Below are 24657 nucleotides of genomic sequence, written 5' to 3'. Positions count from 1 at the left end.
TCGAATATGTTTTTAGCCGTTAATAAGTCTTGGCCTTAGAAGTACGAAATCAAACCTCCTTGCTTTTGTTACAATATCCTGTAAGTTAACAAATATTCTTCACACATACAAACATAGTATTATTATATTTTTATTGAGTAGTGCACTGAACAACTATGACATTGTTCTGAGAGTTTTCTCATTTAGAGCGACGAAACAAATATATTTTATGAATTTTTTTTCGCGCAGATAGAAAATTTCACGGATGTAATTGTTTTTGGAGATTATTTAATACTGTATGAAAAATATTTATTAACTTACAGGATATTGTAATAAAAACAAAGAGGTTTCATTTCGTACTTCTTGATTCTGTTACAATATTCTTTTATATTTCATACTACATCCTTGTATAACTTAAAATTATTCTTAAAATATTATTAAACAATTCAATAATCAAACCTGTGAACCTGCCCGACTCCGCAAAATAATTAATAAAATATATTTCATTTTCTTGGCGCCGGATATTATTAATACTATTACAAATAATATTACAAATGATACAAATTTTTACAAATAATAAAATTTGTAAAAATTTGTATTATTTGTAACATTATTATACAATTGCAAATAAAATTACAAGTAATAATATTACAAGTAATAATATTACAAATAATATATATTACAAATAATAATATTATTAATAATAAAATATTATTTGTAATAATTTCGGTGCGCTGAGTAGACAAAACTTTCAGTATTGTCATAGAGAGGAAAGGGGGGAGAGAGAGAGAGAGAGAGAGAGAGAGAGAGAGAGAGAGAGAGAGAGAGACAGTTGCGCCCGCGATTCAGATTATGGGCAAGAAAGAATTAGGCTGGCTGAGCGAGAACGAGAGCGACAAGGAGGGAATGATATTCTCTCTCTCTCTCTCTCTCTCTCTCTCTCTCTCTCTCTCTCTCTCTCTCTCTCTCGCTCGCTCGCTCGGCGCGTCGACAATTGCCGATCGCGTGGCTCACACGGGTTGACCGAGCGCCGACACACACCTGGCTGTGTGCGTGCAAAGAGGGGGTGGGGGAAGGGGGAGAATCCTCGTGCAAGCCCATCACCAAATTCGCATCACTGATACCAATGATGTCAAAACCGGACAAGCTGCGGACAAGCGTAACTTGTAAATATTGGAGATCAACTGTTTATCAGCTCATAGACAATTAATATGACGAGATACCCGCGGAGACCCGTGTACTTTTCTTTCGTCTTTGCGTACAATTGCGATCAATAAAAAATTTTCACGAATTGTTCGGTTTTGACATCGTATATGGTATACGTGTGTATGTATGTGTGTATGTGTACAATTGCGTACACGTACAATTGCGATATACACTTATCATGTTAGCATTCATCATTTTTATTCATGCTAAAAAAAATAAGTATGATTATGTAAAGAATTTGTCTGCGTATTATTATACATTCTACATAGTTTTCCCTGTAATAGCAAAAATAACACACTTAACAACCTCTACGCTCATATCACAAAGCCTGATCCACTGCGCTACTGAAGCAAATTGGTAATTCTTCTGCTATAACGACATTAACAGAAAAGACTAAACTTCAAACTACATTTCTCAAAAACGTTTAAGATTTGCACCGTTTTTGGATAGCATTTGTTACTATTACATCAATATTATACTTTTCTAAAAGCAAAATCGCGCGGTGATTTCAAGGATGAAGATTCCTCTTGTGTGAGATATTAATTATTCATTCTTTATTAATGGGAAAGGATTTTCCTTAGGTTTAAATGTTCAAGAAAAGTTATTTGTTCTCTGAGAATCTTTCAATTTTTATGTTCGTGAAAAGTTTATAAAATTCGTAAAGAAAGAAAATTATTTTACTACCTACCTGTTCAAGAGTTGCGCATAAGAGATATTTTAACAAATCTGAATCTGAATCAGTCAACAAATTAAATTTCTCATTCAAAGAAGCATATGTAGGGTAAGCATAAATAAGATAAGTATAAATAATAAATTAAATATTATTCTCTGAATATAATAATAAATAAATGTTTTTTTCTTTAGCTGAATCAACGAAGTAAATATTCTATTATAAATTGACTTTTCGGATTACAATATTAATTTGATTTTTCAGAGTACGCTTTAAAATTGACTCTTCGGAATACGCTATTAAATTGACTTTTCGGAGTACACTTTTAAATTGACTCTTTTGACTACACATTTGTTAGTTGACTCTATGGAGTACATATTTTTTTAATTAACTCTTCGGAGAGAAGAGAAGAGAAACATTTTATATTTAATTTAAAAAATCGTAATTTTTGCAGAAAACTGATTGATGAAGAAAAAAATTAATTCACGACCTCAACGAAGATCTTAAAAAAATTACTGCAAGAAATGAAGTTGTTGTTATTATATATCATATTGCACAATATTAAAACATACGCGCAATAATTATCTATAATTTGCATATATGAGCGTTTATGTTAATTATAAATAATATAAAAGTCATGAGAAATTAATGTGGCTGCGCGTTATCTCTGTCGCGTCATTGCTAGAAATCATCTGAACTCTCAAAATTATTTTCTTCCCGAATTATGAATATAAAACAATGTGGAAAAGAAAACAAGGGGGTGAAAGGGGGGTCTGCCTTACGATAACATCGCTGCTGGCTCGCTTCGTCGCGATTGTCTATTCGCTGGTGGTGAGACAAAGACCGATTCTTCGTTTTTATCTAACTAATCTACAGTGCTGGACAATATAAATCATACACCTTTCAACTATTTGAATTTGTTAGTGTAACTAATCTTACAACAAGCAAATTGATTATGAGATACAAGAAAATCAAAGTATTTTAAAGTATTTAAATAAAGGAAATGTGAAATAATAAAAATTGTGCTCAATTTGTTTGCAAATAATTTATTACTCAATATTGGTTCGTTGTGCCCTGGACAAAATAAATCATACACTTATAGAAAAAAGTAGTCACATACAAAGAACATTAATTCTAATGGTGCTTAGTACTTGGTGTTGCCGCCTTTAGTTTTTTTTTAATACTGCTTCCAGTCGGCGAGGCATACTCTCGACTAATTTTTTCATATATTCAGGATCAATATCTTCCCAAGCTTTCTGGAGTGCTGCATAGTACGATGTCTTGTCAGTTACGTTCGTTTTATCCACGTTCCTATCTAAATAAGCCCACAGATTTTGAATGGGGTTTAAGTCTAATGGTTTAAGGTGATTGTGGCGGCCATTCGAGCAGTTTTACTTTATTAGATTTAAAAAAGGCAATAGTTTTTTTCGCTTTATGCGGGTCATTATCTTGCTGGAAGATAAAGTTAGTTTCTAAATCTAATTTCAAAAGAGATTCTTCCAAATTCTCGTACAATATATCAATATATCTTTCTGCCGTCATAATGCCTTCAATTCGAGCCAAATTACCGATACCAGACCATGCAAAGCATCCCCATACTATGATATTACCGCGTCCATGTTTTACAGTCTTCTGAACATTTATTTCTATGAGACCCTCACCAGATTTTCGCCATACTCTAGACCGTCGTTTTTGTCCGGATAACTCAAACTTGCTCTCATCAGACCACAATATTGTTTTCCAAAAACTTAGAGGCATATTCGCGTACTTCGTAGCAAACTCGAATCGCTTTTTCTTATTTAATTTATTGATGAAAGGACGTTTTGACGCGAACACACTTTTTAGTCCAGATTCCCTAAGTCTACGACGCACAGTTCTACTGCTGACAGTCAGGTTCATCGATTCCACAATGTTTCGTGATGATAGCTTCGGATTTTGTTTTACCATTCGAACGATTATGGTGTCATCACGAAAAGTTGTAGCCCGTTTTCAACCTTTTCCGGAATAGTTTGCCACAATCCCATGTGTTTCATATTTTTTCCAGATGTGCTGCACTGCTCCGACAGAAATCACATATTTATTAGCAATTTTTCTAAAAGAATTACCATTCCGTCGGTCGCAAATGACTAAATTTCGGATATCAAGAGAAATTTGCTTCTGTGACATTGTTCTTGGTTGTCACAATTATTACTGCTTCACCGAACACATAAATTCTAGTCATATATACAATGTAAACAAACAGTAGAATGACGAACAATAACAGAACGATGAAATGTAAATATTGACAGTTCCCTACCATATATCATTTAGGTGTATGATTTATTTTGTCCAGAGTACAATGTACCAATATTGAGTAATAAATTATTTGCAAACAAATTGAGTACAATTTTTATTATTTCACATTTCCTTTATTTAAATACTTTAACCGTTTCACTGCTACGCGGCGCAAAAGCGCTGCGTTCATTTGTCTCGAAAACCGCGACGCAGCGCTTTTGCGCTGCGAGTTTCAGTGTGTCTTTGTTGCTCCGTGGAAGTGAACGTAGTCTGACCTCACGCGTACTTTGTAACACGAGTGCATTCTAAAATAACTTTTTACCGTTTTTATATATTATTTTTAAAAAATAACCATGTCACGGGCTATTATTTCGGACGTTGATTCGATTGCTAGTGATTCTGAGGATGGTGAAAGAACAGACACAAGTAGTGATGATAGCATTATTATAACTCATCAAAGAAAAAGACTGAGGATTGAAAGTGAGTCTTCTATCTCATCTTCATCTTCAGAAACAGAAGAAACACCAACTTTTACGAATATTCCTCCGACAAATGTGTTTTCCAAAGCAACAAATAATTTTTTCGAGACTCCTGGACCACATCAAAAATTATTGACGATATCGAAAAGGAGTGGATGAATCATAAAAATAGCGTGTCAACACAACCATCTTCATCAACCAAAAAATTTGCGCTTGAAAAATTACCGGGACGTAACTTACGACAATGTGCGGTGTGTAGCAACAGAAGGAGCGGGATCAAGCGATCCCGCCTTATTTGCGCTTGTTGTAAAAAAGGCCTTCACGCTATTTGTGCGGCAAAACATAGTTGTTATACATAAATTTTTCATGTAAGAGTCAGTGATCTTCCCCTAATCAAAATGATCCTTTACGTGCTAATCATAAGAGAAGATCAATAAACTTTAAGTTATCTTTTTATAAATTTTAATTTTCAAAGAAAAAAACAATTTAATGTTTATTTTTTCTTATTCACAATCACAATTAATATTGTTTCTTTATAATACGAAAAGAATTATTAAAATTGATTGATATTTGTCTAAATGAGAGTGTTTTATTTGACAACATCAAGTCAAAATATGTCCCGCAGTTTTCGTGCGTTCTTGCAAGAATTGCTTAGCAGTCAAACGGTTAAAACGCTTTGATTTTCCTGTATCTCATAATCTATTTGCTTGTTGTAAGAATAGTTATACTAACAAATTCAAATAGTTGAATGGTGTATGATTTATTTTGTCCAGCACTGTAGCTCGCTCGTGAACATAGCACAGAACAGAACCAAATAATTATGGACATAGCACGGAATAGTACCAACAAATCGTGGACATTGGCTTAGTAGTTCATGTCCATGAAAAATGGACCCAGTTGGCGCTTCGAATCAGCCAACTTTTCCATAACGCTGTAAATGCAGCCATACCCGCTCTCAGGCTTTTCTCTCTGGCCCGAGTGAGTAAGACAAGGACAGCGCGATCGATCGTTCATCCTTGTCAAACTGACCTGACCCAACCTTTCTGCTCTTGCGCTCGCACGCACGGCATTGGTTCGCATTTTCGCCGCACGAGGCCCTCAAGATTCCAATACATGGGAGCGTCGAGCGTCGAGCGTCAAAGCGTCCAACCAATCAGTTTTTCATTTCTTATTTCACGGATAAAAACAAGGAACTTTGATTGGTTGGACGCTTTGACGCTCGACGCTCGACGCTCCCATGTATTGGCACCTTCAAAGTCAACTCTGGATTTGCCTCTGGCTCCTGCATATTGTAACGCCCTACCATATTAAAATTTCCTATCTTCTCACCAAAACTCACCATACCTTTTCCTACCCAATCAAATCCTTACCTATCATCGACTAATCCAACTGCAACGTCTCCTACAAACACCTCTGCAATTAACAGGTACCTGTGCCGTCTTTTATCGTTAATATAATATAATATAATATCATTAATACTCGAAACTACTTACTGAATCATCATCTATCTTCTTCTTTCTCTCTCTTCCTTCTACCTTCTTGCTTCGTTTAGTAAGCGATAGATTATCAAACAACTAAATAACATAAAAATAATCATAAATAGCATATTTTGAAATAAAATTAACATTAACATAGGACTGAAGCAGACATCGACATAGTAAATATATAAAATAGGAAAAGAGAGAATAAGAAAATTTAAGAAATAAATTTAGAGCTAGCTTATAAATTCATTTGTCTCGGGGACTAAGAACGATTTTGTTCGGGCACAGCCGCACACATATTGGAATGTGTTTATGTTATAGATATCATCGAGTGATAGCTGTCCCACGTTCTGCGAACTAAACAAAGACCTGAAACAAAGACTTGAAGAGGAAAATAATTTCCTTTCTTTCTTCTATTTTTTCTTTTGAAATGATATTAAATAATTGCCATCATATTTCGCAAATAATTCCTCAAATATTATTGTCAAACCGCCTATCCCAATGTATATGCGCTTTAGAATTGTAAGAGGATTTATTCGTATTATTTAACTTTAATGATTACTACGCCCGAATGAAATAATTCTTTTAAGTTTCCAAATTCTTATATTATATCAAAGGAAATCAATAACAACATTTCTATTTCTTAGTAAAACATAATTTTATTAATAAATCAGCCAACAACGAGACAACTGAATTACCAAACGCTACATATGATTAAGTATAATTTTAATTACTAGATAATAACATTTTTATATTTTTTAACCAATAAATAATGAATGGTGAATTAAGAAAAGACGCTCAATTGATATCCAGTGTCGGGCTTGGGTATAAAAAGGGCTCGGCCCTTCGCGCGCAGGCAGTCTCTCGGCAGTCTCTAGGCAGTCTCTCGGCAGTCTCTAAGCAGTCTCTCCGCAGTCTCTCCGCAGTCTCTCGTCAGTCTCTAAGCAGTTTCTTGTTAGCCTCCAATTAGCCATCAGATAGTCTTTCGCTGAGCCTCTTGTTAATCGATTGCCAAAGGGTCTAGAGCCTGGAATCAAAAGGTCGATATTAAAGATTATTGTTCTTGGGACTCCGTCTGCAAATGCTAAGACGTTTGTTAAGACGTAAAATCCAAATCATTAAAGGTCGAACGAGCCTCTTTTCTTCATAATGATACTATAGAGAATCATTTCTATTACTTGAATAAGTATTGAGCCAGCTATTAACTACATTAAATTTAGTGTGTGAATTTTTAAACTTAACAATATAAAGTAATTTCATAATATATATATATGTGTACAGATTTCTTTACCTCTCTTCCCTCTTATCATCTTCAATCTTTTTCCAGAACGCCGTGCTTGAACCACGAACACCGTTCTTCTTTTCTTTACCTTAAGAGTGTTGTGCTTGAACTACGAGCACCATTCCTCCCTTTTTCCCAGAACGCAGTTGAACCACGAGCACAGTTCTTCTCTTCCTTACTTTAAAGCCCTATGCACAATGAAAACCACAGGCAATAGGAACAGGGAACAAGGAACAAGGAATAAGAAATTATCGCCATCAATTCACAATGCTACTATAGCGACAAGAGCGGTCCAATCAGAACTCAGTGATATAAATTTCGCACATAACCTACAAATACAAATTGTCATTACAAAATCGTACAATATATCGTTGAAAGCATTTTGGAAGCACAAACAAGTAAGTATTTATATTTATTAGGTATATCATTATTTGAGTTACGTAAATCGTAATGTTCATTAATATTGCTTTTCATAGGTTTTTTCAATGGATGATCATTTCGAAGATGATTTGTTGCTGCTATGCAATTATCCATGTTAGGATTGTACAATATATGGAGAAAGAAGAAAGGGCTGGATTAATAGGAGATGGTGGGTGCGACCCATAAATGTAAGACGTGGCGAGTATGGGGACTTTGCAACCCTTTTTATGGAATTGGAGGAAGATGCTGATCTCTTCTTTCGATATACAAGAATGGACGTGGACACATTCAACGAGCTTCTACAAATGGTTCGCCTTATTTACAAAAAAGAAGCATGAGAAAACCAATTTGCCCAGAGCAACGGCTTGCGATAACACTAAGGTAAAACATAGTTGTGTTAAGTCCTATTCTAACATTTTAGAGATACGCTGTAATGATAAAGTAATGAAAAGTATAATAATAAAATTATTAATTTAGTTTTTTCAATTTCAACAATTTTATTATAGATATCTGGCGACTGGTGATCAAGTATTATCGGTGGCCCTTGCTTATAGAGTAGGAGAGTCCACTGCTCATTATATCATAAAGGAAATGTGTACAGTCCTATCTCAAGTTTTATTGCCAATATACATGAAAACTTCTACAGAAGACGAATGGAAACATATTAGCAAGGATTTTTTAGCAGAATGGAATTTGCCCAATTGTATTGGTGCAATAGATAGCAAACACATAGTTATACAAGCACCAACAAATTCTGGATCAACATATTTTAATTACAAAAAAACATTCAGCATTGTTCTGATGGCTGCTTGCGGAAGCAAATACAAATTTACTTTGTTCGACGTCGGTGCATTTGGTTGTGAAAGTGATGGAGGAATCCTTTCCAGATCAGCATTTGGCAAGGCTCTATATGAAGGTAAATTAAATTTTCCGAAAGGAAAAGTACGCCTACCTGGCTCTGAAAAGGAAGCACCTTTATATTTTGTTGGTGATGAAGCTTTCCAAATGACGACAAACATGATGCGACTTTACCCAGAAAGGTATCTGAACGAACAAAGAAGGATCTTCAATTATCGCTTATCGCGTGCTATAAGAACAATCGAAAATACTTTTGGAATCCTTGTGTCTAGATGGAGGATATTCCGCAAATCTATATGTGCAAGCCCAGATGTTGTTGATAAATTCGTCCTAGCAGCAATGTGTCTGCACAATTTTTTAAAAACCAAAAATGACGAGAAAATACCACATTATCAAAGATATTGCTCAAGTCAATATGTGGATCGAGAAACTACTGAAGGGAACGTAATTGCAGGCGAATGGAGGGACGAATTAGAGCCAACAATTTATTAAATTTGACAAATGGTGTACATCGAGCTGCAAAAGAAGCATATGAAATGCGAGATATTCTCTCGTCGTACTTTTTAACCTCGGCTGGTGAAATTCCATGGCAATATGACTACATACGACGTGGACAATACCACGATGCACAATAAAAATCCTGTTTTTCATGTTTTTATAACAAATTTTAATTTTATTGTAACTTAAAATAAATGTAACTTATTGTAACATTATTGTAACTTTATTGTAACTTAAAACAATGCATTTTTTATATTGAAAACAATTTTATTTAACTATATAATAAAAGCTTTAGTAAAAGCTATATGTAATTAAAGCTTTATGTCATAAAAACTATGTAATAAATTATATTTTTATAACAATGTCTTCTATTATTCGTTATGCGAGTACAAAAGTTCCATAAACTTTCTTTTCAAGTTAGTCTTCATTGGTTCCGTCATCAGTTTGAGCTCCGCTGTCACAAGTTTACCAATAATTACATCCGGATCATTTATGTTATTATTTCGATTCTGTAAAACTGCAGATGCTACCGTATTCAACGTAGTATTCATTTCAACAAAGGCAGTTTCCATAGAGTCGACTTTGGGCTTTTTTGTGAGCCTGTTCGTTGCAGTGAAACAAGATGAAGGGGTGGGTATTCAACGTTTTCGCCGAAGTCGATGGCTTGTCTGTTTTAGAAACTGGTATTTTGGGCTGTAAAAGAGCAGATGATGGCTCTGATGGCTCTATCGGCGAAGGTGTGGATCTCAACATCGGCGAAGGTGTGGATGTCAACATAGGTGAAGGTGTGGATCTTAGCATCGGTGAAGGTGTGGATCTCAGAATCGGCGAAATCGACTTCGAACGTACCGATTGCAGTGGTAGCTGCATAGGCGCAGATGACTAAAAGCAATTAAATTTATAAATAAATACAGATGTCACTGCTATATTATACTTTTTAAACAGTTATGATTACTTATAAAAACTTAATTACAAATAAAGATTGACTCACATCAGGTATGTCATTGGAATGTTGTACAGATTGCAAATTTCTCTGATTTTCCATAAAAAACACAGGTGATTTTGTCAAATTTTTAAAGTTTTCCTTTTCTGACATGGGTGTCCCATGTTGATGATGTATTGAAGGAATGAATTGTTGCATTTGCGACACATCATCAACGCTATCATTATAAATATCATCTTGAATTTCATTTTGTGCAGGTTTTTGGGTAAAAGATTGGTTGTTAATAGATAAATTACCTTTTTCAGTGATGATGTTAGAATAAGTTCTAAAATCATGAAAGTATAGATATTATATTATATACATGTATATCAATGAAGCTTATAAAATATATTGAAGTAAAAGTCTACAATCATTGTAACAGAACGTAAAACAAACCTCTGAGTGACAATATTTTCTAAAAAACTTAAATTTTCATACAAAACCCATGTTTGTCGTGTTAGTTTTCCTGCTCCACTTCTCGTTTTATTATCTCGCAACTCCTTACTAAAACATTGGCGAAGACGTACCCAACGTGTTTGACAGTCCGATACTACATAACATATATTAAACATTTTCACTGTCATTCATACCCAGCAAACACAATATTACATGTAATATGCATGTTAGTTGTAATTTCCTACTTAACAATATAACTGTTACATAACATGTATGTTATATAACATTACATATGTAATGTTATGTTTGCTGGGTAAATTGTAATGTCCGCATTATTAAATTAGATATTTAAGAAAAAGGACAGTTTTTCAGTAGAAAAGATATAAATAAATATCTGATTAATTTGTTTCAATTTGCTTTTGATACATATATAAATATGCTAACAGGAACGATTACTTGATTAAAATAAATATATTAGAAATATTTGTTAGAAAAACTTATAGATTCATATTAGAAAAACTTATTTACATTGAACAAATAATATTTATTATTACTACAATATATATATTTGCTTATTGGAAAAATGATTTAAAAATATATTTTCAGTTAAATATAATTTACCTGAATTTCCCAAAATAGAAGATATTTCTGCCCATGCATTTTCTTTCATATTATTATCACGATATTCTTTTAATTTCTTATCATAAAGAAATGGGCGGATCATACCAGATCTATCAAAAGTTCGTCCCCATATTTTTGATTTTGTGTTAAGTATTCCGTATCCATGTCGTCAAGATTTTCGAAAGTGGTATCCTTCACTCTATCGTCAATTCTTCTTATTTTATAATAGTCATGAAATGTCATGTTTGCAATATTTTTCTTGAAACTGTTTGACACGCACTATATCCGTGAAGGAACGTAACCTTTAAAGAGCATGTTCGATAAAGCACTCTATAAAATCAAATCGTTCTGATTCGTCAGGTACAGGCAATAGAGAACATAAATCCAACGCGTCGAAAATTTTGTTTCTGTTGCCTGTTCCATGTTCCTATATTTTTCATTGTACATTGATATACGGTTTCCTATAGGTCGAAATCTATTGCCTGTGTTATTCTAAAAATCTCTCATGCCGAAAAGAACAAGAAGAGCCGGACGGCGGATTCAATTTAGACGTCTGTTGAAAAGTTATTATAATCCAGGCACGCTCGACCTGGCTGTTTTCAAAACAGATCCATCAAAATCTTCGGTCCCGAGAATAAAATCTGAAATAAAGGGAAATATATTTGAAGTTAAATTCAACACTAGCGAGAATATTATTATTTTTAAACCTAACAGTAACCCACCTCTAAAGGCAACAGATTCAAATAATAAAGATTTGGACAAGAACAGCGCTGATCCGAAGTAAACCAAACAAATCTAGACATTGCATGTTCTATGCTTGTTCAGGACGTAACAAGACCCTTAACGAAGAGCTTCTCCGATACGGCCGTCTTTACTCAACTGTCGATTTCCCAGTAGGAACTATTTTGAAACTAACCCATTCTTCTAGATCGGTTTCTGTTATTTTTATTCTTTTACGGGTACGTCACTTTTAGAGTAAGATATCATCTCTCTCTCTTTTCTCTGTTACCTCGCATAATCGGATATTCACAATTTTTTGTGGAGAAAGAGGGATTTCCAATTTATAAAAAATATCGACTATTGACAGCCATTCAATGGTGTCATCGCACCGAAATCTATCATTTAATGAACATGTCACTTTATACAGATATCTTTATTCTGTTTAGAAAATTTAGACAATATTAAGAACAACGTAAACTGTGTTATTCAGACACTCAAATGGCAACGAAAGAACATAAAGATTTGTCTGACATTGTGAAGGGAACTCATGCCCTGTTACGCGCTGAGTATCAGCGATATGGTGCTGAAGTAGCGTGGGAGCACCACGTGTCGCAAAATGACGTTTTGCAGGTATAACTTTTCAAAAAATTTGCATTTTTTTAAGTTTCAACAATATCTCATTATTTTATCGTTGGTTTACTTTATAATTTAAGTCCCATTACACTAAATTTCTTAAATTAACATGAGAAATATTAATTGTAATTCTAGAAATATGCTGTATCCATGCAAAAGTTGGCCACTAAATGCTGGATGGAGAATAATTTGAATCCAAGGAACGATACATACTGTAGAATAACATGGATAAAAATTCAGTGCAGGGAATACTTTCTCAACGGCGGCAAAAAGAAGTACGACGAACGGGAGCGAGATATAAGCATCAAGATGGCTCTGAATGAAGCGAGCAATGAAAATTTTCAAATCTCCAACGATAACTGCGGCTATATGGCAAAAGAACTACAAAATACTTATGAGCGAAGAGTATCACTGGATGTACTGGATGTAGGAAGTTGTTACAATCCTCTCGGTGACGAAGATATTTTCAACGTCACTGCGATAGACTTGACTCCTGCGACGAACACAGTTTTTCGATCCGATTTTCTGAATGTCGCGATCGGGAAAGAGAAGATTCTTTCACAGGATGAGCGTGAACTCCGTCAGTTAGCTGTGAATTCGTTTGATGCTGTAGTGTTCTCCCTGTTGCTGGAATATTTTCCATGCCCAAGACAAAGATACATCTGTTGCAGGAATGCCTACGATGTATTGAAAAATGGTGGCATATTGATTATCGTGAGCCCGGATTCTAAGCACGTCGGTGCAAACGCGAAACTGATGAAATCTTGGAGATACACGCTGAGTAAATTAGGATTTATGAGAATTAAGTATGAAAAACTGCATCATATACATTGTCTGGTATTCAGGAAATGTATATGTAAAAATGTAGCAATACGTTGGGCCGATCTGCATAGTTTCTCCAAGGATGATGAAAAATATATATCTGACGAGCAAATTTTTATTCCGCAAGACTTTCAGAATATTTGTTTTAAGGAAAAACAAAAAAATATTACATATGAATATGATAAAAATGACTTAATAAGTACTTTTTCCGAATTGCCTTTTGATAACAAAGCATTTCAATAAAAACATGTGAATGTGTTAATTATAGAATAAAACATCTAAATTAACTTTTGTATTTGTCTATTTGTTATAAACAAAAATTTTATAAGTAAATATTTCTTTTTTATTTTTAATACATGGATTACTTTCTTCAATTCATTAATTTGTATTTTCACTTTGTAAAAGTATTTGCAATTCTATGTGCTAAATTGGAAAAAATATAAACAAAAAAGATGCATTATGTTAGAGATTCTCTGAAAATTTGAATATGAGTACCAGTTCTGATTGATGTGGCAGTTTTTATTAACTTCTATCCATATTTGAGTTACACTAATATTATCACTGATATAAATATATTTAGCAATACAAAAAAAATATTGCAAAAGAATCAAATATAGTGTTCTTTATATGTAAAAATTTCTAATGATATACATTATAAATATAAGAAATCCCTTGTGGTTAGTGTTCATTGTATAGAAACAATGAAAAAGAATATATACAACCTTTACAAAAAAGTATTATTGGCTGCGATAAGTTGACTAGTGATAAATTATTGTTCAATAACTGTTATTTATATAAGTTTATTTATTATTTATATAAGTACAGAAATTATTAAGCGACAATAATTTATCACCAATCAACATATCCAGTAAGCATCAAATAACAGTAACATAACATCAATGTTACAATTTCCTATTTAACAATATAACTGTTACATAACATGGATTATATAATAATTATATTGTTGAGGAAATTATAACATTGATGTATATGTTACTGTTTATCTTTTCTAGGTATTACAGTTAATAACTAGGTATTACAGTTAATTACAGTTAATAATTTTTTCTAAGGAGAAGTAAAATGACAATATTTATTAAAGTGTTATTAATATTACAATAGAATAATAAATATTATTGAAATGCAGTATGCATTGCCACTGATTTATTACCATATCGATTTTACACAATATTTTTTAATTTAAATTTTTGAATGAAACACTTATAGTCTTGTACTACAAAAATTACTACAAATCATCTTATAATTTTGGAATATAAATCATGACACTAAAATATGCTCAATATTTACTTTTGAAAATTTTGCATTTAGAAATAACGTCAAATTAATGTCTTGCATATAATTAAAAAAGTATAATAACGAAATATCTGTTTCAATCATACAAATTGAATAATTGCAAAATACTACTATACATCTACCTATTTTTACAATATTTCACGTATATTAGGCGACTTTTGGCAACCCTTTGGTATATGTACCAAAGTATACCATACTATCCCACATAGCAAAACTTGATCCTAGGTACGTCCAATAGATGTATCACAAGTGATATCCAGTGAAGATTTAGTGATATCCAGAATACATTCGTAAAAGGCCGAAATATACATAGGATGTACCGAGACCGTCTTTATATCCGGTCATTAAACATCCAGAGGAAGTGATACGTGGATGTCATGAGGATATGTACACATAACAATATGTGATCCTACTAATATCCGTATGATATCTTCCAAGTATCAAAAGTGGTGCTAAGGACATCCATAAGATATATCGTGATGAATTCTATATATCCCGAAGTCATCCTTGCAATACCGAAATAGGCCCGGTTGTTCCAACTGAAAGGTAAGTTGATTAACAATTAAATCATATGCCTATCTTTGTTTTTCGTCCGAAATAAATAGAAATAGATATATAATTTAACTGTTCGTCAACTTACTTTTCAGTTAAAGCAATCGGCCATAGAGAAATAAATTTCATAACGGTTTAAACATATGTTTCGATACAGTTTGAAATGCAGCCTATCATCCAATGAGAAAACTACTTTTTCCAAAACGTGTTCTTATGCTAAATCATTGGCTGTGTTCCAAAGCACCAAGAACAAAATGCTCACACTGTTGTGAAATGTAATATACAAAATATGTACTGGATAATATAATAATATCTGTATGCATAAAAAAGTTTACTTATTATTTGAGAAATGTGTAAAACAATATTTATTTATGTTGCATATAACGAATAAGATGTATCATATGTTCTACAATATATATAACTATTACACAATATATAGTCCATTTCTTAAAATAAAAAAACATCAAAAGTATAAAATATTTAGTAAATATTAGACTATTAAGATATTAAGTGATTTATCTAAGTATTACGCGTTATTATAAAAGATTATAAAGCATAAATAATATATAGACTAACTTCTTTTTGTATTCTTTGTACTTTCTGGATATCAATTGTTCAGACATAAACAATACATGTTAAATATTTAATTAATAAAAACAAAAACTAATTACTGTATGTGAATGGATCATAGTATCAAATAAATTTGCTGCAATGAGATATTTATCATTATCAAAATGATTGTCATTACATTTGTGTTGTAGACCATATTTAAACACTCTCATATCGTGCATTGATCCTGGCATTTCAGCATAGCAGTGAATAAATTTCCTTTTTTGATTGCAAACTACTTGTAGACAAGATAAATGGCAAATAAATACTGAGTATGAGTTGTATAACATTTATGTTATATAAATTACTATTTGACATTTATATAACACAAATGTAATGTTTGTGTTTCCTAGATGTTTTATATATTTCTATAATTTAATTCACAAGTGAAAATATAGTACTTTAGAATGCTTTATACCTGTAGTTGTATAGCTGTATATGATGTCCTTTTCAATTTATGTATGCAAGTGCATTTTCTATTGGAGCTGCAATTGTAATATGTATCCCATCTACAACTCCAATTATGCCTGGGAAATTATATTTTTCCTGTATATACCTGGCAGTAACTTCTGCTTCTTCTAATGTTGGCCAATAAATAAAATAGTTCCGAAAATAACATAGAGCTTTCACTACTCTTTTCATAGCTCGTCAAGTAGTAGCATTTCCCACATCAAATTTAGTTACAACAGATCTATATTAAAGAAAGTTATGAATGAACATTGGTTAGAGAAGAATCAATTGATGGAAATATACAATAGTAATGAAACATAAATATTTACCTGTATGAATCAGGTGTTCCTAATACATATAAAGCAATATACAACTATTTTTCAGATGAAATAACAGGACCACTTTCCTCAGATTCCAAATATGGCCTCAAGATATTTAATAAAAAATAAAAAGTACTGCGACATATACTAGAAATTATATCCAACATTAAAATAAAAACGATTTACTTATTTTGCATGTTAATTTAGCGAAAATGTTTAAATTCTTCAGTGTCATAGGCATAGATCACATTTTCAATAAAATTTTTTATTCTTCATTTATTTTGTAATATTTATTTTTCTCGCAAAAAGTAAATTCAATATCTTCGTCATCATTGTCACTCGAACTCGAACTCGTAAAAGCCACGTTAAGCACTGTTATATTTTGGTTCATTTTTATACTATTACCCAGACAGCACAAGACATCCAGTGGATGTATGTTTCACGTCCAATTTATGTCCGTATGTCCGATTTACATCCGTGGACATAAATTGGACGTAACAAGGATGTCCTTATTAGACTTCGGACCTGTAGGACCTGTAGAACGTCCGATGTACGTCCATCGGACGTTCTGTGTCCGAAGTTGTGACAAACGTACGGTCGCGGACATAAAGGTTAATCGCTCATCGAGCGGTTTTCTCCGCTAAATGCAATGATTGTTGACATACTTATGTCATACCACGTATATTTCATTCTCGCCTTTCGTTGTGAGTTACTGCGTAGGCGTGCTCCGCAGGCGGTGCAGCAGCTCTCATTTTTCTCGAGTCGGGATGCGTCCCGAAAGTCATAAAAAAAAAAGTGACAACCTTTATGTCCGCGACCGTACGTCCAATGGACGTCTTTTGTAAAAAAAATTGACATGTAACGGACGTCCAATGTACATCCGTGTGCTGTCTGGATTATTTCTACTGTGGCACACATACACACACACGCACACACAGACACACATACACACATACAAGAGGTGTAAATCCGACCGTGCAACCTCCACGTGGTATACCTTGGGTAATGCTAATACCGGTGGTATTTTGACTTTTAAGTTCCATAACTGGAAAAGTTCTTATGGAAAGAAGATTTGTAACCAGTGTTTCGGAAACGTCTCAATGTCAGCTATAAGAATATGTAACAAAAAATTGGGGGTTCCATTTAAGATTTTTATGTCGACATTTCTTAAGGTCAAATAATTATCAATATCTGATAGCTTTTTTTAAGCCCTACAACTTTTGTTTCAAACATTGTTTTAAACAATCATTACTTTTTGAAATAATTAGCCGTTCCGAAACTTTTGGCAGACCCTGTATATATAGAGTGTTTAACAGCATCCTTATCAAAGCTAGTATATAGCTAGAATAGAATCAATCATGTGAAATTTTGAGATATTAATGATAAAAAATTTCTACCAAGAGAAAAATTCTACCAATTTCTACTCTTGGTAGAAATTTTCGTTAATATCTCAAAATTTCACGTGATTGATTAAAAAAAGACATCGATTTCATTATTAACCACAATCTATTCTAGCTATATACTAGCTTTGATAAGGATGCTGTCAAACACCCTGTATATGTATATATATACAGGGTGATTTGAAATTCCCGCATTCAGAGTACAGGACATGATATTTTATGCTAAAACAAACAGCTTTTTCCTTCAGCAAAATTACGTCCGACAAGTAGTTTTTGCAAAAGAACGTGTTAAAGTTAACGAATAAGTGCTCTTATCTATGTAGCGCTCAGAGCCAGCTCGCGCGCCTCACTCGCGTGTATCTAGTCAGTGAGTATTACGTACTAGTGTTCATAAGTAATATCTTTTAAGACGCTCATACGGCTCTATTGTGATTAGTTGACATTTTAAGATTGTACTTACGACAATTTTAAATAATAAGAATCAACTATAAACAATACCGGGATTTCACAATTCGCAAAGCATATTATTATTTACATTTGTTTTTATTTTCAAATGATATTGTGTACTCAGACAATTTTTTATTCATTTACGTAAGAAATAAAGGCAGTACTTATTTTATTATTTTATAACTTATTTTATAACTTTTCATTACTAAGCAATACAATATGAAAGAAGGTCAAATCCCGATATTGCTCATAGTTGATTCTTATTATTTAAGATTGTCTTAAGTACAGTTTTAAGATGTCGTAAACTAATCACAATAGAGCCGCATGAGCGTCTTAAAAGGCATTACTTATGAATATTAGTCACTGATTAGGTACATGCGAGTGAGGCGCACGCGCCGGCCCTGAGCGCCACATAGGCATGAGCACTTATTCGTTAACTTTAACACGTTCTTCTACAAAAACTGCTTGTCGGACGCAATTTTGCTAAAGAAAAATGTTATTTATTTTAGCATAAAGTATCATGTCCTGTACTCCGAATGCGGGAATTTCGGATCACCCTGTATATACATATACAGGGTGTCCCATTTTAATGTTTCACCCCAAATAACTCTTTAGTATTGAAGTTTCAAGGAAAATGATCTCAATAAAAATTGTAGGGATTTAAGTGAGCTACCTTATGGTGACTTTGACATTGACCTTGACCTCTATTTTCAAGGTCATTTGAAGGTCAACTTGCGTTTTTTAAACGGGAACCCTTATTTTTTATTATACTACTTTTTTCTACTAGTTAATTTGAACAACTTTTGTCTAAAATATTTTTTTATTTGCCTAATATTTTTTGAGACATTTGAGGAAAACTTGATAACTTTTTCAATTTTTAACTTACGATATCTCGCTAATTTTCGTCGGAAGAAAAAGTGGTACTAGACTTTCTTGCTTTATTTAGTCTCAAGAATATATTGTTACAATAGCGCCTTGACTTTTGTTAACTTACTGACTTTTGGAAATTTCAAAATCATCAAATTAACAAAAATCAGGGTGCTATTGTAACAATATATTCTTGAGACTAAATAAAGCAAGAAAGTCTAGTACCACTTTTTCTTTCGACGAAAATTAGCGAGATATCGTAAGTTAAAAATCGAAAAAGTTATCAAGTTTTCCTCAAATGTCTCAAAAAATATTAGGCAAATAAAAAAATGTTTTAGACAAAAGTTGTTCAAATTAACTAGTAGAAAAAAGTAGTATAATAAAAAATAAGGGTTCCCATTTAAAAAACGCAAGTTGACCTTCAAATGACCTTGAAAATAGAGGTCAAGGTCAAAGTCAAGGTCATCATAAGGTTCACTTAAATCCTTACAACTTTTATTTAGATCATTTTCCTTGAAACTTCAATATTGAAGAGTTATTTGGGGTGGGACATTAAAATGGGACACCCTGTATATACGTAATATATAAGTGAGTATACTGTGTGTGTGTGTGTGTGTCTGTGTGTGCGCGTGTAGCGTGTGCATGCGCGTGTGCGTGCATGTGCATGAATATTTTTCTACAGATCAAGATTTCTTGATAAAATATAGACTCACTACTACTACTGCTACTATTGCTGCAAATTCTGTTGTCATCATTCATTAATGAAAATAAGGTTATTGTTGTCAATGTTTTGATATCCATTGTGACCATGGTAGCATCAGAGAGGAACCTGAGAGCGGCCAACATGGCGTTTTCGGCGACACCGATTTTTCGCACTGAGAATGGGTGTTATCTGCATCCATTTTGAGAGGGGAACTACGATGTTACATCCACTTTTAGGTCTCGACGGTAAAACTTGCATCTGGTGGCTGTCCGTGCTACATCCACTTTCAGGCGGTTTATGTCCGTGCTACAACCATAACAGCGTACTTGACAAGCACGATCTCGCGCATTGTTATGCATTTGTAACATGAATTAACATGTTAACATGCACAAAAAAAATAAGAATTGAGATTGTATATGATTAATATCATGAAGATTATATACGATTTATATCGATATATAAATATATGATAAGATAATATTTTGTGTGTACTCAAAATTATTTTTCCAAAATATTTCAGCGTTACGTTAGTATTTATTTATACTCCGGCAGGCGTTTTTTAGCGCAGTTGTGTCCGTGTGCATGTATTGCATTGAAAGTGTGCGTGACGTACATGTGCATATACGCACTCACACACACACACACACACACACATGTGTCATACGCAACAGATAGAATCTCAGGGTATATGCTTAAACATTTTCAATTGCCGTACGTTCTGTGTAAGAATACAGTCGGCACACACACACACAGAGAAACTGCTCCCGTCTATCCGTCTGAGGTCCCGCCCTCCGCTCGGTTTGTTTTGACGAGCGAAAGAGAGAGAGAGAAAGAGTGAGAGAGAGAGAGATAGAGAGAGAGAGAGAGAGAGAGAGAGAGAGAGAGAGAGAGAGAGAGAGAAATATGTTCGCTGCATCTCGCTCTGATTCGCAACGTTGCCGAGATTGTGCTTCCCGACACACGGCCGAGACTGACGTTTCCCTCTCGGCGTGAATCCAAAGAGATGATCAATAGCAATCGATTTCGACCAAACTTGTTATGTCGATAGATTTGCATGACAAATTAACTTTGCACTTAAAGGTACGGCGTAACATTGAAGCGTTTGCAAGAAAGTCGCGATTGAAAATCGCGAGTGCTGCATGAACCAAATGAAGGAGCAGGTTTATCAATGAGTATGTGGCTTGGTGGCAGTGTGCTAGGCTTGCAGGGTTTGAGGTCGGTGGTTCGCGCGCGCTTGGCGGTCGGCGTTGTCTTTTTTTCGCCAATACTTTTTTTCATTTTTTATCACAATAAATTTTGTACCACAATAAATTTTTTCTCATTTTTTAAGAAAATGCACATGTTGTATAGAACATACGGGCATCGCAAGCATTGCACGTTTCGTCGATGACACTTCCTCTGAGACCCCGCCCTCCGCTCGACTTGTTTCGATGAGCCAAGCAAAAGAGAGACAGAGAATGTGTTCGCTCCATCTCGCTCTGTCTCGACGCAACCGAGGCTGATGTTTGTCTTTCGGCGTGGATTCGACGAGGGGACGACTAATAGCAATCGATTTCGACTCGCTGCATCGATAGACTTGCATGAATTAACATTGCATGTAGATCGGCGTTACCTTTCTTTCCATTTAGTTTTATTTTTTTTTTACGTGGGGAAATCCTCATGGACACCCCGACTCCTTGCCGGGGTAGTGCCGGACTCTTACCGGCTAAAACCCCACGGTGACTTACCTCTGGCGCGATGTTTGAGAGCCCCTCCCGCGTCTGTCCATATATAATTTTTCTTTTCGTAGGTCATATTAAATTTTTTCTGTAACTGTTATACATACAACACAGTTATAAATTGAAAATATATTTACATATATTCCTGAAAACCAGGTATTATTTACATCAATAATAATCAACAATTTTTTGCAACCTATAGTTTACGTCATATCATAAAAAATGTTTGTAAGTGCAATATACACCTATTTGTATGTTCTTGTATGAATATTCTCTATATTTCTATGCGAAGAGTGTTTTTCTGTGAAAAGAGCCTATGAAATTCACAAAGTTGTGATGTATAACGTAGGATGCAGAATCGTTAAACATACAACATTTTGAACTCGAAATAAAATATTCCATTTGTTGGCATAAATAAACATGACTTAAAGATCGCAATCACAGTTGAAACAATTGCATAAATCTTAGTCTAGCAAGACCCATTACGATGAACCGTATATATATCATATATATATATATATATATATATAAATATACATGTATATCATCTCTTTGGATTCACACCGAGAGGGAAACGTCAGTCTCGCCGTGTGTCGGGAAGCACAATCTCGGCAACGTTGCGAATCAGAGCGAGATGCAGCGAACACATTCCCTCTCTCTCTCTCTCTCTCTATCTCTCTCACTCTCTCTCTCTCTCTCTCTTTCGTTTGGCTCGTCAAAACAAACCGAGCGGAGGGCGGGACCTCAGACGGATAGACGGGAGCAGTTTCTCTCTGTGTGTGTGTGCCGACTGCATTCTTACACAGAACGTACGGCAATTGAAAATGTTTAAGCATATATCCTGAGATTCTATCTGTTGCGTATGACACATGTGTGTGTGTGTGTGAGTGCGTATATGCACACGTACGTCACGCACACTTTCAATGCAACACATGCACACGGACACAACTGCGCTAAAAAACGCCTGCCGGAGTATAAATAAATACTAACGTAACGCTGAAATATTTTGGAAAAATAATTTTGAATACACACAAAATATTATCTTATCATATATTTATATATCGATATAAATCGTATATAATCTTCATGATATTAATCATATACAATCTCAATTCTTATTTTTTTTGTGCATGTTAACATGTTAAGGGTCTACAGGAGCCAGAGACAAATCCAGCGTTGACTTTGGAGGCCTCGTGCGGCGAGATTGCGAACCAACACCGTGCGCGCGAGCGCAAGAGCAGGAAGGTTGGGTCAAGTCAGTTTGACAAGGACGAACAATCGATCGCACCGTCCTTGTCTTACTCACTCGGGCATTTCGCCGGCCGATACACGGCGAGAAAATGCTTTTCAGGCTTTTAGGTGAGTGAGCTAAGTGTCGCAGCGACTCACGTGCAATACCATTTTACAAATTGATGTATTTTGTCTAGCTGACGTTATATATCACCGCCAAATTATTATAGCATGTTCCTTATATTATTCCCGAGATCCCCACAAAGCCAAATTTTGCAATCCGACCGTCTAAAATTTATGAAAAATAAATGAAGCGTCCGCCGTACCAAGCATCGCAGCGAATCACTCCAAAAATTATTTTACAAGATGCAAAATTTCGCCTCGTTGACAATACGTATAATTGCTAAACTGTTACAGCATCTTCCTTGAACTATCCCTGAGGACCTTACACAGCCAGATTTTACAATCCGGCCGTCCAAAATTTATAATATATAAGGTGTAGTAAAAAGAAATCCATTATTTTTGCATGAAATTGAAGGCTTTAATTACCATAGTTAGAATGATCCGATTTAGATCAAATTTGCGCCGTTTTGTTCGATAACTTGTTGCCATTTTGAAGGTAATTTCATTATGCCTCTTTCATAGAAACCCTCGTCCCTATTGGCAAAAAATTGAGACAGTCGATTTTCACAAGCCTCTCTTGAAGCGAATTTTTCACCAGCAAAATTGTTCGCTATGGACAGGAACAGATGGTAATCACTTGGTGCCAGGTTCGGACTATAAGGTAGATGCATAAGAACCTCCCAACCAAGCTTCCAGAGCTTCTGGCGAGTCACTATCGATGTGTGTGGCCTGGCGTTGTCCTGATGGAACACAATTCCTCTCCTATTGGCCAAAGCTGGCCGCTTCTGGGCGATTGCTTCCTTCAGACGGTCCAATTGTTGACAGTACAGTTCCGAGTTAAGAGTTTTGCCGTAGGGGAGCAGCTCATAGTAGATAATTCCCTGCCAATCCCACCAAACACACAGCAAAACCTTCCTGGCCGTCAATCCTGGATTGGCCACCGTTTCCGCCGGCTCACCGCGATTCGACCACGACCGTTTTCGCTTGACGTTGTCGTAAGTGATCCACTTTTCATCACCAGTGACCAACCGCTTCAGAAATGGGTCGATTTTGTTGCGATTCAGCAGCGATTCGCAGATGGAAATTCGGTCCATGAGGTTTTTTTTCGTTAACTTGTGTGGCACCCATACATCGAGCTTCTTTTTGTATCCAGCCTTATTCAAATGGTTCCAAACGGTTTTTTGTGCAATCTTTAGCTCTTGGGCAATCGAAACAGTGCTTATATAACGGTCGGACTCGACAATGTCCATGATTTTATCGATATTTTCGACAATTGGCCTTCCAGTACGTGGTACATCTTTGACATCGAAATTACCCGAACGGAATCGACGAAACCAAAATTGCGCGTGATTGGCTGTTACAGTATCAGGACCATAAACACTATTCACATTTTCAGCCGCCTGGCTTGCGTTTTCGCCTTTATCGAAGAAAAACTGTAAACTATAGCGTATTTTCTCTTTGCTAGTGTCCATCTTTGACGCGCGCTCAAACAAAATTGAGTCAACTAATCACAAAACTGTTACAAAAGTTTTTTTAGTACGAAATCTCATCTTTCTAACGCCATCTAGTGGAACCCGATCGGACTTATACAACGCGAGATACAGAT

At 34.6% G+C, this 24657-nt stretch overlaps 2 protein-coding genes and 1 pseudogene across 4 annotated transcripts; 2 read left to right on the top strand and 1 right to left on the bottom strand.

Annotated features, from left to right (window-relative positions):
- The first annotated feature begins 7850 nt into the window (after positions 1-7850).
- Positions 7851-9452, top strand: LOC105183693 (uncharacterized; annotated as a pseudogene).
- Positions 9453-9648: 196 nt separating this feature from the next.
- LOC105183692 (uncharacterized) lies at positions 9649-11787 on the bottom strand. Of its 2 annotated transcripts, none has more exons than XM_025298965.1 (5): positions 11147-11787; positions 10526-10679; positions 10387-10415; positions 10139-10307; positions 9649-10029 (listed from the first exon to the last, which is right to left on the bottom strand). In XM_025298965.1, exons 4-5 carry the CDS (start codon positions 10286-10288, stop codon positions 9700-9702), a joined length of 480 nt encoding a protein of 159 aa, XP_025154750.1. In that variant the 5' UTR covers positions 10289-10307; positions 10387-10415; positions 10526-10679; positions 11147-11787; the 3' UTR covers positions 9649-9699. The 2 variants fall into 2 exon arrangements, with proteins under 2 accessions (XP_025154750.1, XP_025154751.1); XM_025298966.1 differs by having other exon boundaries at positions 10568-10679.
- A 107-nt stretch (positions 11788-11894) lies between these two features.
- Positions 11895-13598, top strand: Samtor (S-adenosylmethionine sensor upstream of TORC1). Of its 2 annotated transcripts, none has more exons than XM_025298956.1 (3): positions 11895-12039; positions 12313-12496; positions 12635-13598. In XM_025298956.1, the coding sequence occupies exons 2-3, from the start codon at positions 12365-12367 to the stop codon at positions 13562-13564; spliced, it is 1062 nt and encodes a 353-aa protein (XP_025154741.1). In that variant the 5' UTR covers positions 11895-12039; positions 12313-12364; the 3' UTR covers positions 13565-13598. The 2 variants fall into 2 exon arrangements, with proteins under 2 accessions (XP_025154741.1, XP_011140291.1); XM_011141989.3 differs by having other exon boundaries at positions 11895-12105.
- Positions 13599-24657: the final 11059 nt, after the last annotated feature.

The sequence above is a fragment of the Harpegnathos saltator genome, unplaced genomic scaffold (assembly GCF_003227715.2).
Source record: "Harpegnathos saltator strain DR-91 unplaced genomic scaffold, Hsal_v8.6 scaffold25, whole genome shotgun sequence".
Lineage (NCBI taxonomy): Eukaryota > Metazoa > Arthropoda > Insecta > Hymenoptera > Formicidae > Harpegnathos > Harpegnathos saltator.
The sequence above is the reverse complement of the archived record's forward strand: the minus strand, read 5'-3'. Positions and strand labels throughout refer to the sequence as shown.

What these genes read in the sequence shown, in the direction of transcription:
- LOC105183692 (XM_025298965.1), bottom strand. Translation starts at nt 10,288, where the DNA reads ATGCAACAATTCATTCCTTCAATACATCATCAACATGGGACACCCATG. An exon ending in ATTCCAATGACATACCTGAT is followed by an intron (nt 10,030 to 10,138) that starts GTGAGTCAATCT and finishes AATTGCTTTTAG; the next exon opens with TCATCTGCGCCTATGCAGCT.
- Samtor (XM_025298956.1), top strand. Translation starts at nt 12,365, where the DNA reads ATGGCAACGAAAGAACATAAAGATTTGTCTGACATTGTGAAGGGAACT. An exon ending in CGCAAAATGACGTTTTGCAG is followed by an intron (nt 12,497 to 12,634) that starts GTATAACTTTTC and finishes TTGTAATTCTAG; the next exon opens with AAATATGCTGTATCCATGCA.